This window comes from Wyeomyia smithii, chromosome 1 (genome assembly GCF_029784165.1).
Source record: "Wyeomyia smithii strain HCP4-BCI-WySm-NY-G18 chromosome 1, ASM2978416v1, whole genome shotgun sequence".
Classification (NCBI taxonomy): domain Eukaryota; kingdom Metazoa; phylum Arthropoda; class Insecta; order Diptera; family Culicidae; genus Wyeomyia; species Wyeomyia smithii.
In genome coordinates this window covers 66121857-66134951 of record NC_073694.1, presented here as the reverse complement: position 1 = coordinate 66134951, position 13095 = coordinate 66121857, and the positions used below count along the sequence as shown (strand labels likewise).

General features: G+C 39.7%; 1 protein-coding gene across 1 annotated transcript in view; it reads left to right on the top strand.

The window, feature by feature from the left end:
• Positions 1-12530, top strand: part of LOC129722582 (serine/threonine-protein kinase S6KL) — a 55813-nt gene extending 43283 nt beyond the window's left edge. Inside the window, exons 8-9 of the mRNA XM_055676169.1 lie at positions 11475-11735; positions 11855-12530. Coding sequence (XP_055532144.1) covers positions 11475-11735; positions 11855-11980 — 387 coding nt within the window. The 3' untranslated portion in view covers positions 11981-12530. The remainder of the gene's footprint in view (positions 1-11474; positions 11736-11854) is intronic.
• The last annotated feature ends 565 nt before the right edge of the window (positions 12531-13095 follow it).

The window sequence follows — 13095 nt, the reverse complement described above, 5'->3', positions numbered from 1 at the left end:
CATAAAAAGCGACTTTAGTGTATGTATATCGCTTCCAAAATAGTACGCATATGCTGTTTTTGCGCATCTTATGCGAGTTTGTATGATATGTATGAGTACGGATATTTCAATCGAAACAGGAATATGCGTATGAAAATGTTGACTGGGTTGCTGGCGAGACACTGTATTTCATAGTTCAGCCGTCAACTCCGGATCAATCACTGTTTGAGTCGCCTTTGACATGAAGGACAGACGCTCAGACAATCTGCCCTCCAAGGAGAACAGCTAACCCTTCCCCGTTCGAATACGACCAAGTTTCCATTGTTCACCTTTGGTTGCTCCAATCTCAGTCGGTACCACGAAGTGGAGGTAGTGATGAGACGTTATTACACCCAAAGAGATGCAAATTTATTACCGGGTTAACTTATCAAAAGTTTATCAAAATTATGAACAGTCACTTCGTTAAGTTTATTGGTTACTTGGAATGTGTCCTTGACACCTACAAAAAAAAAAGTTTCTTACACCTGGTGCACCAAAAACGAAAAAAAATATCCGGGAGCGGATCTTCAAAATGCGCTCGATAAAGGACCAAGAAGCAGTCGAAAACCTGATCCGATTTACTCTGGATAGGACCAGGAAGTCATCAGCTGCTGATGAGCGGCTCCTAATTTTTGACTAGCGGTAATAAAACAAGTCTGCATGTCAGCAACATGAATTGTCATAAGAGTCGAAACATTTTCGTTATAATTTTTGTTATTTTACTACGTAGGGGAGTATCCACAATAAATTTTTGGCGAGACACTGTATTTCATAGTTCAGCCGTCAACTCCGGATCAATCACTGTTTGAGTCGCCTTTGACATGAAGGACAGACGCTCAGACAATCTGCCCTCCAAGGAGAACAGCTAACCCTTCCCCGTTCGAATACGACCAAGTTTCCATTGTTCACCTTTGGTTGCTCCAATCTCAGTCGGTACCACGAAGTGGAGGTAGTGATGAGATGTTATTACACCCAAAGAGATGCAAATTTATTACCGGGTTAACTTATCAAAAGCTTATCAAAATTATGAACAGTCACTTCGTTAAGTTTATTGGTTACTTGGAATGTGTCCTTGACACCTACAAAAAAAAAGTTTCTTATACCTGGTGCACCAAAAACGAAAAAAAATATCCGGGAGCGGATCTTCAAAATGCGCTCGATAAAGGACCAAGAAGCAGTCGAAAACCTGATCCGATTTACTCTGGATAGGACCAGGAAGTCATCGGCTGCTGATGAGCGGCTCCTAATTTTTGACTAGCGGTAATAAAACAAGTCTGCATGTCAGCAACATGAATTGTCATAAGAGTCGAAACATTTTCGTTATAATTTTTGTTATTTTACTACGTAGGGGAGTATCCACAATAAATTTGTATTTCATAGTTCAGCCGTCAACTCCGGATCAATCACTGTTTGAGTCGCCTTTGACATGAAGGACAGACGCTCAGACAATCTGCCCTCCAAGGAGAACAGCTAACCCTTCCCCGTTCGAATACGACCAAGTTTCCATTGTTCACCTTTGGTTGCTCCAATCCCAGTCGGTACCACGAAGTGGAGGTAGTGATGAGACGTTATTACACCCAAAGAGATGCAAATTTATTACCGGGTTAACTTATCAAAAGTTTATCAAAATTATGAACAGTCACTTCGTTAAGTTTATTGGTTACTTGGAATGTGTCCTTGACACCTACAAAAAAAAAAGTTTCTTACACCTGGTGCACCAAAAACGAAAAAAAAATATCCGGGAGCGGATCTTCAAAATGCGCTCGATAAAGGACCAAGAAGCAGTCGAAAACCTGATCCGATTTACTCTGGAAAGGACCAGGAAGTCATCGGCTGCTGATGAGCGGCTCCTAATTTTTGACTAGCGGTAATAAAACAAGTCTGCATGTCAGCAACATGAATTGTCATAACGTCGAAACATTTTCGTTATAATTTTTGTTATTTTACTACGTAGGGGAGTATCCACAATAAATTTTTGACTCGTCCTTCTGATCGGGATCGGGATCGGGTGTGGAAACTGCATGTTTTTCGAATTTTACCTTATATGACTCGGAAACAGTTTAACAGTTTAACAGTGACCTTTGACGTGCTCATTAACGCATTACTCAAAAGTATCAAAATCCCAGATCTCGGGTCGTATCCGCAATGCATATAAATCAAACAGCAGTCTTCCACGAACGGAATAAACTTATCAAGTTCAGGGTGAAAATTTATTGAATGTTGCCAGTGCCGATGTTATTAGACTTTCTAATGGGTACACAGGTGATTGAGATTGTTTGCCGTACGCTGCTCTTTTGAGCACAATTTCAAGTATTTACATGTTTACCCGCGCTATTCTAAAGTATAGCAATGATCGATGCGGGGTTTTGTGCAATATGTTTGTTGGTTATGAATACGGGGAAGTGTTTTCTCGTTTGGTTTTCTTATCGCGACAGATGATGATAATGAGCAGAATGTGAAATAAATTGCTTAATTAGTACCTGGAGTCATGTGAATCATCCGAGTTTTTCAGCACATAAATCACAATAATAGCCAGAGCGTTACTTTGCATGTGTAATTGAGTGGGGTTTTCGAGAAACATTTTCCTGTTTTTAATTTTGAAATGTTCTTATCGAACAAAAAAAGGTACAATGTTAAATAAGATTTAACATAACACACAAGACTGTAGTTTTGAATGATTACTCACTCTAGAATCGGATCGGATGGTTGCATTATTATTCTAATCTGGTTGAAACAATAAACAACGAAGCCGCGAAAGCCGGTTCCCAAAATGACTAGACGCGTTGGTCAGTGTTTATTGCGTCCGATCCGAATTGGATGAGTCACTGTCAACTTTTCACAGAGTAAGCTGCCGGTTTCGGCTTGTTGACGTATGTAACAGTGTTGATGATACGTCAAAGATATGCTTAGTCGGAACCCTTGTAGTAATGTGTTGTTTTCGATCGGTTAATCAGTTCAAATAACAGCAGTGGTTAAATCTTTCAACAACATTGCATCATTTTAGTTTGCAAGTTCCATTGGAACGTTTTTTTTAAACTTCTACACATACAAGAAAGATGTATTACGAAACGTATTACTTTGTTGTGATGATGATACACCAAATGCAACTCACGTAACCGTTCAAATTACCAAGTTCATGCCCCCCTTGACTTGTATGGTTAGCATCTAACGTACAATTTCTCCATAATAAACTACATATTTATGCCCAGTGAATAGCAGCGTAAACTTTTCTTTCGTCACCTCACTGCACCGGCAACAGATTAAGGCAGCAGTAAAAATTCCAGAAACCACCCCACTAGATCGAGCAGCGGAGTCACTTAACTCAATCACACTTTACGCACCACATGGGGCATAATGTGATTTGCACAATGCCTGCGATAAATTGGATAATTCAGCGCAAGTCGTCGGCATCAACGAGAACTTGACAATTTTCAAGTTCTAGCACAATTACCGACCATCATTGCATCGTCCGTCGGCGGTGAACGCATTTCGCCACCGCTGCCGCAGCCGTCGTCCACCGAGAAGGCGTCCGGAACTTACCTACGCGCGCGCTCGCGCTTGCTTTTTCGTTGATGCCACTGTCTGTTATCTGGTTGAAAAATAACGTGTCTGATCGTAGTTCCTTGGTATGTGCTCGGAATGAAACTTTTCGAGGAAGTGCGCTCATCGATCAAGATAACGAATGGATTTGTGTCCGCGGCGCTACACAAAGTAGCATATGGTATCCAGCAGCGTCTGTTGTAATAAAAACTTTAAGATCCTATTTAGAACCGTTCGAAAGAGTTGTTTTAATAGTATTTGATAGTAGTCGCCATCGGGTTTCGGTAAATTACTTTCCGGTTCGCTCTAACTCTTTGCTGATTTTTTGTCACAAACCGCACACAATTATGCAATTCCCTGTGGTGTTTGCTCTGACGAATGCAATTCGCTGAAAATCCCTCTTTTCCTCATAGTTTCTGCGTTGGGAATGAGTTTCGCCGCAACAGGTTCTCGTACGGAAGCGTCCTTCCATCCAGCTACTAGCGCTTGGCTCACGCTGCCACCAGCAACGTTGGACGGTTAGGCTGAAACGAGAACCAACGAGCGAATAATGCGACCGCAGTAAATCAAATATATAAAACCATGATTAGCTTTCCCCTTAGTATCCCTCCAGATTCTTATGCGCTTGGGGAACGGGAACAGGAATTAGGCAGGTAAGCAGAAAGATGGAAAGCAAGGAATGTGTGGTCCGTCGTATGCACCTCTCTGGCTGCGGGATAGAATGAAATTTAACAATTTAGAATTTCCGGTTGTTTAGATTAGCATTAAACGCTGGCCGGTAGGACGGTGTCCACTCGGGAAGGTAATCCTCGTTCGGGTGGCATCCAATGCACTCTAGCCGCTATTGATAAGTGAGTGCACGATATTGCCGATGAGTTTTTCGGTCACTTTTCAAATTTTGATTCCATGCTGGTTAGACAAGTTTGTGATCTGATAGTTTTGCATGCTGGTGTAAGGTTGTTTACTATTCTGCTCATTGTTGCTTATCAGTTGTTTGCATAGCGATTATTGTTTTGCATTTGACTAGATGGAATGATAACTTGCAAGGGATGAGTCAATGTATTTTCAACTATGAATTAAGAGGTTCATGTTTTGGAAATCGATTAATTTTTTTTGTTCGTTACAGTTGATCAGAAGTGGATTGGTGAAATATATATTTTCTCGTTAGCAGAGGTGCATTTATTTTTTTCAAGCTAATTTGGAATCGTTTTTCGAAAATTTTGTGTTTTTTCCAACCATTTTCTTCTCGGGATTTTTCTTTCATAAGATATTCTTTATTATTTCGAACCAAATTTAGGATTATTTTTTATAGCTGTTTTTTCTGGTTGCAAGGTGCGTTCTCAAGCATTTTTAGTTAATTCGGAATACTTAGCTTACGTTCATTCAGAGGACTTTTTTATATACTACTAGACGAATTTTCATTTTCTTCCGTATCTAAGAAACATTTTTTAACTCATTTTGGCTGCATTTTGTCAAATTATTGTTTTATTAAAGCGTAGCAATTAAAAAAAATGTCCTAATTTTAACTTTGACGTCTTTGTTTTCTATAATGGTATGTATTCTGTATAATTGGAAATGAAACTGGCAAATGTTGCGTCAAAATTCAAACGATAATAACAGCATAACCACATGATGGAAAACAATAACCAATATGTCGTTGGATAGATAAAATGTTGAACAATTTTGTAATACGTTAGTTATCATAATTTTTTCATTGCAAAGCGGTAAAAAAGGATAAAAAGTATCAAGGACAAATTTACGCGAACAATGAACCAATCACATGCGAGCATTCCTAGCACAGACATACAGATTCTCTGTATCAATATCCAAAAAAAATTAACAGAGTCTCCCCGTCCCAATAGGTCAATTTAAGTTCGCTTCCATGAACCTAGAAATAACCCCTTCTCTTGAACAATTTATAAACCTGCTGTTAGAGCGTATTAGAAACTGATGTCTTGAAAGAGAACATGCTGGTAAAAGCAACAGTACCGTAGAGTATATGTGGAGCAGAGCGCCGCTAGTTTCTCGTTGTCTATCATTACTGCGGGCACGACGTTCAATCAAGACTGCTACTGATGGTGATTGAACGTTTATCTCATGAATATGATTACCATAAAAAAAAACATAAATTACTCAACAAGAATTGAACATTTTTGCAACGGTTATAAGATTTACTAAATAATCGTGACCGACATAATATCGAACGAGTAATTTCCTAAAAATATTAATTTATAGAAGAGTAAGAGCCGGCGAGTGCCTATGAATTTTTTGTCCTTTTACTAAGATCTATTCAGAACCTTTTTTTTCACATTTCAACATTGATAGATATTTTTTTATTTTCAACTTTACAAATAAAATAATATACTTATATTGGCTGTCTTCGTAATACAGTGAAAGTAATTGTTGGCAATGAAACAAACTTGTAAAGCAAAAAACAAAAATGATTCTTTTTAAACTTTAACTTCGTTGTAATTGTTAAAAGTTGTTTGCACAAAAAACACTACAGGCACAACATCACCAAGTTTATAAAGTTCTTCCGAGTGTAATTTAATATATTTCTGAAAAAATGAAGGGGAGGCTGAGAATCAAAAGGCCTAAATTACTGAACAAACAAATTTATTATGTCTGTAATTACAGTACCACGTCACCATTTCATACAACCCTAGAGCTGTATACCTTATAGTATTTTTAATTGACATTTTCGATTTCGCAGAAATTATGAAATAAGTCACTGCTTTTTTCCACCGACTACATTTCTTGATGGTGGGAAATCGAATTCGGATGCTGGTATATGTGAATAGTTTGCTGAAATCTATGCTTCTGTATTTTCATCGGACATTGCCTCTGAACTGAGATAGAACAAGCTGTCATTGATGTTTCCACTGATGTTTTAATCTGGACACGTTTGAGATCACACAATCGAAGCTGAGGCCAATAAACTGAAAAATTCGTTCTCCCTTGGACCTGAGGGGATTCCAGTTGTTGTGTTCCGATGATTAGTTCGTCCACTTTTCTTAATTTCAATAATTTCAACAGCACTAATTCCAAGAAATCTGGAGACAATAATTTTTGATGGAGATGAAAGTTATATCCGGAACTATCGAGGGAAATCGACACGTTGTACCCCAAGGAAGCAACTGGGGGCCGTTTCTGTTCACAATTTTTTTGAATGACGTCGGTATTTTGCTTGGAGATGGATGTCATCGTTTGCAGTTGTTCCTGGATATGTTGATAAATGGTGCCATAGTAAGAAATTGATTGTCACTATTATTGAGTGCTCTGTAATGACGTTTTATCGAAACATGCAACCTATAATTTTCAACTATCACATCAGTGGAGTCATGCTTTACAAAGTTAAACAGATAAATGACTTGGTCATGATACTAAACAAGAAACTCTCCGTTGCCAGTCATCGATCCGCCTGCATTGCTAAGACTAATTATCAGTTGGGGTTTAAAACCAAAATAGTCAAAGAGTTCTATAACCCGTTTTACTTGAAAGCTTTATATTGCTCTTTAGTGTGACCAATTAGGCTTCCCCATCAACCAGGAGTCTACACTCGAAAAAGTTCAAAAAGCTTCATTCGAATTGCTTTAAGAAACTTGCCATGGCGTGACTCATTGAACTTGCCTCCATAAAGAGATCGAGCCTATCAATCTTGGTATTCTTGCTCGACGACGAAAGATTCAGCTGGCAACATTTGTCGCTAAGCTTCTGTCTGAATAAAGAGGTTCACTGCCCTAGACTGCTGTCATAACTTGATATTCGTGCCCCATCGCTTACTCTCTTCTATTCTTTTCCAATCATGGTTTCATCGCACAGCGTTTGGATTTGATAAGCCTCTAATTTCGATGATAAGTGCCATTTGTTGATCATTTAAGTTGTTTCGCAAGTAGAGTATGTAGATCCGTTTGTTTCAAAACGTTGACGACAATGTTAGATTAACATTTATTAAGACTCTATGTTAGGTGGATAATGGTCACCCCCCATCTAGAAAACTTCAAAATTGGTAGGAGAAGAAAAATGTTTAAGCCGTTTTGTTAATTTTATTGTTTTTCGAGAGCATAAATGCTTAAGAACAAAAATTTTTTTTTCAAAAAATCACAACTTTTTTTTGATTTCTTTATGATCGGACCGATTGCATTGTTTAGGTAATTACTTGTAGTTTTTATATAAGAAAAAATTGATTTTAAAAAAAGAGCTCTTTTAGATAATTATTTTTTAATTTTTCTTCTAATTTTTTTTTCAAAAAATAAAAGAGTGTATGTTTTTTTTCGGAAAGACAAAATTGCTATCTCCAACTTTGCCGAAGACGTCACACCAATCAAACAAACCGTTTTGGCCCTAAAATATTTGTAACCATCAATTTACTTACTTTACTTGGTTGGAACGAATTAGAGATGTCCAGCTTCTTCTCTCTTGGGCAGCCGTTCTCCAGTCTCCTCGTACATCAGCAGATCGTGCATCTTCTTCCACCGCGCACATCCACCGCGTGCAAGGCCTACCACGGAGTCGACGGCCTCTAGAGAACCAGGACTCTACTGAAGATAGTTTTGGCGGCTCTCTCGTCAGGCATTCTGGCTACATGTCCAGCCCACTGAAAGCTATCCCGCTGTATTGTATATTACCTTTACTATATCAACATGTTTGTATACTTGGTACAACTCGTGATTCATGCGTCTGCGCCACACTCCATCTTCCAGTTTGCAGCCAAGTATCGATCGCAGAACTTTACGCTCTAAAACTCCGAGCGATCGTCGATCAGCTTCCTCCAGCGTCCATGCTTCATGTCCGTAAAGGGCCACCGGGAGTATCAGCGCTAGTTTTGTACGAGTTTGCAAACTACGGGACCTTAGCTGGTTACGTAGTCCGTAGAAGGCCCTGTTCGCTGCTGCAACTCGTCGTTTCACCAACCGGCTCATATCGTTGTCACATGTCACAAGCGTAACAAGATAAACGAATTCGTCAACCACTTCAAATATTCCACGCTCCCTGCCAGCTACCATGTACTTCGTTTTGGCAGAGTTAATGACAAGTCTCAATCTCGCTGCTTCCCTCTTGAAAGGGTGAAGGCCTTCTCCACAGCCCTACGGTTAATACCGATGATATCGATGTCGTCCGCAAAACCAAGAAGCATGTGAGATTTCGTGATGATCGTACCGTTTCTTACCACGTTTGCTCTTCGTACTTCTCCTTCAAGGGCGATGTTGAATAATAAGTTAGAGAGCGCACCCAACTGCTTCAGTCCATCCAACGTTACGAACGCGGCTGATGTCTCGCCAGCTATCCGCACGCATGATTTCGATCCCTCCAGCGTCATACGACTCAGCTTAATTAGTTTCGTCGGAAAACCGTGTTCCAGCATGATCTGCCAGCGCTCGTTTCTTTTCACTGAGTCGTATGCCACCTTGAAATCCACAAACAGATGGTGCGTGAAATCCACAAACAGATTCTGGCGTATCCGTCGTGGAACGCCCCTGTCGAAAACCAGCCTGGTATTCGCCAACAAAAGATTCCGTTAACGGTCTCAATCTAAGGAACAGAATACGGGAGAGCACTTTATATGCGGAGTTGAGAAACGTAATGCCTCGATTGTTGCAACAATCCAATCGATGACTCTTCTTATAGATAGGGCATATGAGGCCTTCCAACCAGTCGTCCGGCATTTGCTCGTCCGCCCAGATCCTTAGTATTATTTGGTGAATCGCATAGTACAGCCGTTCGCTTCCCGCTTTTAGAAGTTCGGTCGGGATACCGTCCTTCCCAGCGGCCTTGCCATTTTCAGCTCGCTAATCGCCTTTTTCACCTCCTCCTGTGTTGGTGGCTCCACAGCTTGTTCGTCACTCACAATCGTCATCCTGTTCCTGCTCTGCTCATCCGGCTCCTCACCGTTCAATAATGCCTGAAAATGCTCCTTCCACCTGGCTGCAACCGTCGGTTTTTCAGTAAGCAGGTTGCCGTCCTTGACAGGCACAGGGAAATTCCTGCTTCTGACTCTGTTGACAGTTTTATAGAAGCTCCGCACGTCGTTTTGAGCATAGCTGTCCTCTGCGCTGGCGAGCTCCTACTCCTAGTACTCGCCTTTCTTCCGACGGTGGGTTCTATTTTCGGCAGCTCTTGCCACCCTGTACCTCTCTCTGTTCTGACGCGTAGCCGCAGTGAGTATGCGGCTCCTGACACGGTTTATCTCATCTGTCGCTCTCTGGCACTCGGCATCGAACCAGCCATTACGCTGTCTTCCACGCATCGTACCTACCACCTCTCTCGCAGTCGTTCCGATGGCGCCGTGGATATTACCACAGCCTATTTACGTCTTCCACTTCTTCTTCCTGCTGTTCTGCGATCCGTTGATCCAGCTCTCTGGCGTATTCTGCTGCAATGCCATCAGCTTTAAACCGCTGAATGTTGAAACGCGTCGTCCTCTCTGTGCGAGATTTCACCACGTTCGACAACCGTGCGCGGAGCTTACAAACAACGAGATAATGGTCAGAGTTGATGTTTGGTCCCCGAAAAGACCTAACATCAGTAACATCCGAAAAGTGCCTACCGTCAAGCAGTACGTGATCGATTTGGGAGCAGGTTTCTCCATTTGGATACCTTCAGGTGTGTTTCCGAATATTCAAACGTGGAAAATTGTAATCATCAATACCTACCCAAAATAGAATTTTTCAATAGCTTCTTAAAAATAAGTCGTGTTTCAAAAAATTAAACCAATGTTGCGCCTTTTACCTATAGAAACGTCCATGCAAAGTTTCAGCCAAATCAAAAATGACTGGAAACACGGAACATGTTTTGTGGATCTGCTCTTAACGTGAACGGGACGAAATCCAAGCAGGGTTAACAGCAGATTAACAATGATAAACGTTTCACCTTAATTTAGCAACAAACAAGTCCAGTGACAGCGAGAGTGTAGTCAAACGGCAAGTGAAATGTTTATTAATAATAATAAAGTGTTATTTTCGTTATTTTTCAACATTTATTTTAGCGCAAGTTACAAACGTCATACCTTACTTGCATACAAACTTTTAACAAAGATATTCTTTTTTCGTCAACTTTGGTAACCTTTGACATAAAAAGAGCTCGAAATTTGTTTCAGCCCAAACTAATAATAATAATAATAATAAATTCTGAGAAAATTTTACATGAAAATCACTTTTCACCCAAAGCTATTATAAGTAAAACTCTAGTTACAGCATTTTTAAGAGATAAAGCCAATTTTTCACTGGTTTTAAGCAATCTTCTTAATAACTTTTTTTATGTCTTCGGATATTTTATTCGGAATGCAATACAATGATAAATTTTTGGTAGCTCTGATTTGGTTTTGTAAGCGGGTTCACATCAATATTGGATATCTATTTTTACTTCGGTAATTTCTGTAGTTTCGACGCTCTTTTCAGGAATTTTGAGCAAAGTTTTTGCTATTTTTTATTTGGCCTCTAATTTCGTTTTACTAGATGTCATTACAGACTGGATTTTGGAATCTATTATGTCGTTTTTGTGGGGTAAGCGTTTTCAATAATTCAAAAAACAGCAAAATTTGGGACTCAATTTCTTTTGGTGCGTTTCTCAATCCTTTTAGGCTAAATTCTGATAGGGATTCTTTTCTGTTATGGCGCTTCTGGTCTAGCTGGTTTTGAGCTGATTTTATTTATTTTTTGTTTATTGTTTATTGTATGTTTTATCACTAAATAAGTCACAGAAACAAACTTTTCTAACTTTAATTGTAAAAAAAGTCTACGTGGATAAAGAGAGAGGTGCATGAGGGGGGTTGTTAAGGTTAATGTCCACGGACGAGGGGCAGAGGGGAAGGGGTTTGAAGGGACGATTTTACTGCTCACGTGGAATGTGGACTTATTATTATCATTAAGAAAAATATTCCACTGATGTCTAATTGACAATTGCTATCCTCTTTTCAGTATCCGGAGCTCGACCTGGCATCGTATTTGAACAAATCCGATGACATCGACAGACTCATCAAGAACGGTAAGGTCCGCAAACCAATCGGAGCGGAACCGAAGCTACTGCCAGAATCTGCTTCGGACTTATCGCCAGCTGAACAAGATTTGTTGAAGCGCTTGCTGGAGACGAAACCTCAGTATCGGCTCCGATCCGTTCTGCAGTTACAGCGCATTGCACTGTACAAAAATTACAACTGGGATGCGGTTCGCACAAAACAGGTACTTTAGCAGGTTACAAAAATCGTCTGTCATTAGCTAGTATAATTGAATTATAATTTCAACATTATTAAGGTTGATCATTACTTGTTCATTAACAATAGCTGTCTTCTGATCGACAGATTTCACCGCGGCAATTGTTCGAGACGGGTACTTCTATCAGCAGCAGCAGCAGCAGCAGATTAGAGGCACAAGGTAGAGAAACTGTTACACAGGTATCTGGTCGGTCATTCGAGTTCGATTGGTAGTTATTAGCACCGCATTAAAATAAATATGACGCTGGAGCGGTCACGGCGTAAAACCGTCTGATGTACCACGACGAATCAAACGGATTCACAGATAATAATTGGTGCCGCAATTGAAGCCTCATCGCTGTTTGTAGATTTTCTAGCCAGCAGCAGCGGTCAGCGAGCATGTGGATAAACAAATTAAAATAACAGATTGGTCTAAAATAACAAGCTTGCTTATCGCCAGTGGAGAGGAGGTTTCGCTTCGCGCAAGAATTCTTTGGTAAAAATTAAGTGCCATTATTGGGTAATGATTGTTCAACCTTCAATCTCTATGTTGTTCACAGAGTACAGCTGACAAAGTGTAGCAATTTTATACTGAATCTATTTTTTTTGTAACTTGTAATCTAACATATAAACTTCAGGTCTGATCTTTGGTCTGTTTAAATAGAGAATCTCGATCGCTAGAAAGATGATGATGATGTTTTTCGCATATTCAGAATATCAGATAAAACCGTCCATGTAGTAAAGTAAGAATAAAAAAAAAATCGAGGAAATAATATTCATTTTGAATTTGGCATAAAGTTCAACTGGTATATTTTATTTATAATACGTAAAGGTTTATGCTTCTTTACATTATTTGTTGCCACTAAAGTAATTTTACAGTGACACGTGTAGTAGCTTAGAGTCAAATTAGCGATAATTTGTTTTAAGATGTCTGTTGATTGCTTTTGTGTTATTGCTGGGTGCAGTTTGCGAAGATGCATTTTCCGGAAACTTCCAATTGTCATTAAAATGTTAAGCCACAACCACAGCTCTCCTAGCTGACTGATGAGCAACCAAATGAGGGATGGAGTGTGTGGTATGCGGGTATAATGGTAGTGTTTTATTGATTGTTCACTAATGTATTTATGAAGCTGGCGGTAGTTTAACTCATGTTAACACGATAATAATTAGCTTAATCGAAGAAGGAAGCATATGCAGGAAGAAAAGCATACGGTCGTGACATTATGTTTCCGTGTGTATAGGAAGAAGAATGGATGTTATCTAGAAATCTTATCGCAGAACTAACGTTTCTAGCTTTGAACTTGGCCTCTGAGTCAGAGAGCCTTCAACCTTTTTTGTATCATGCTTGT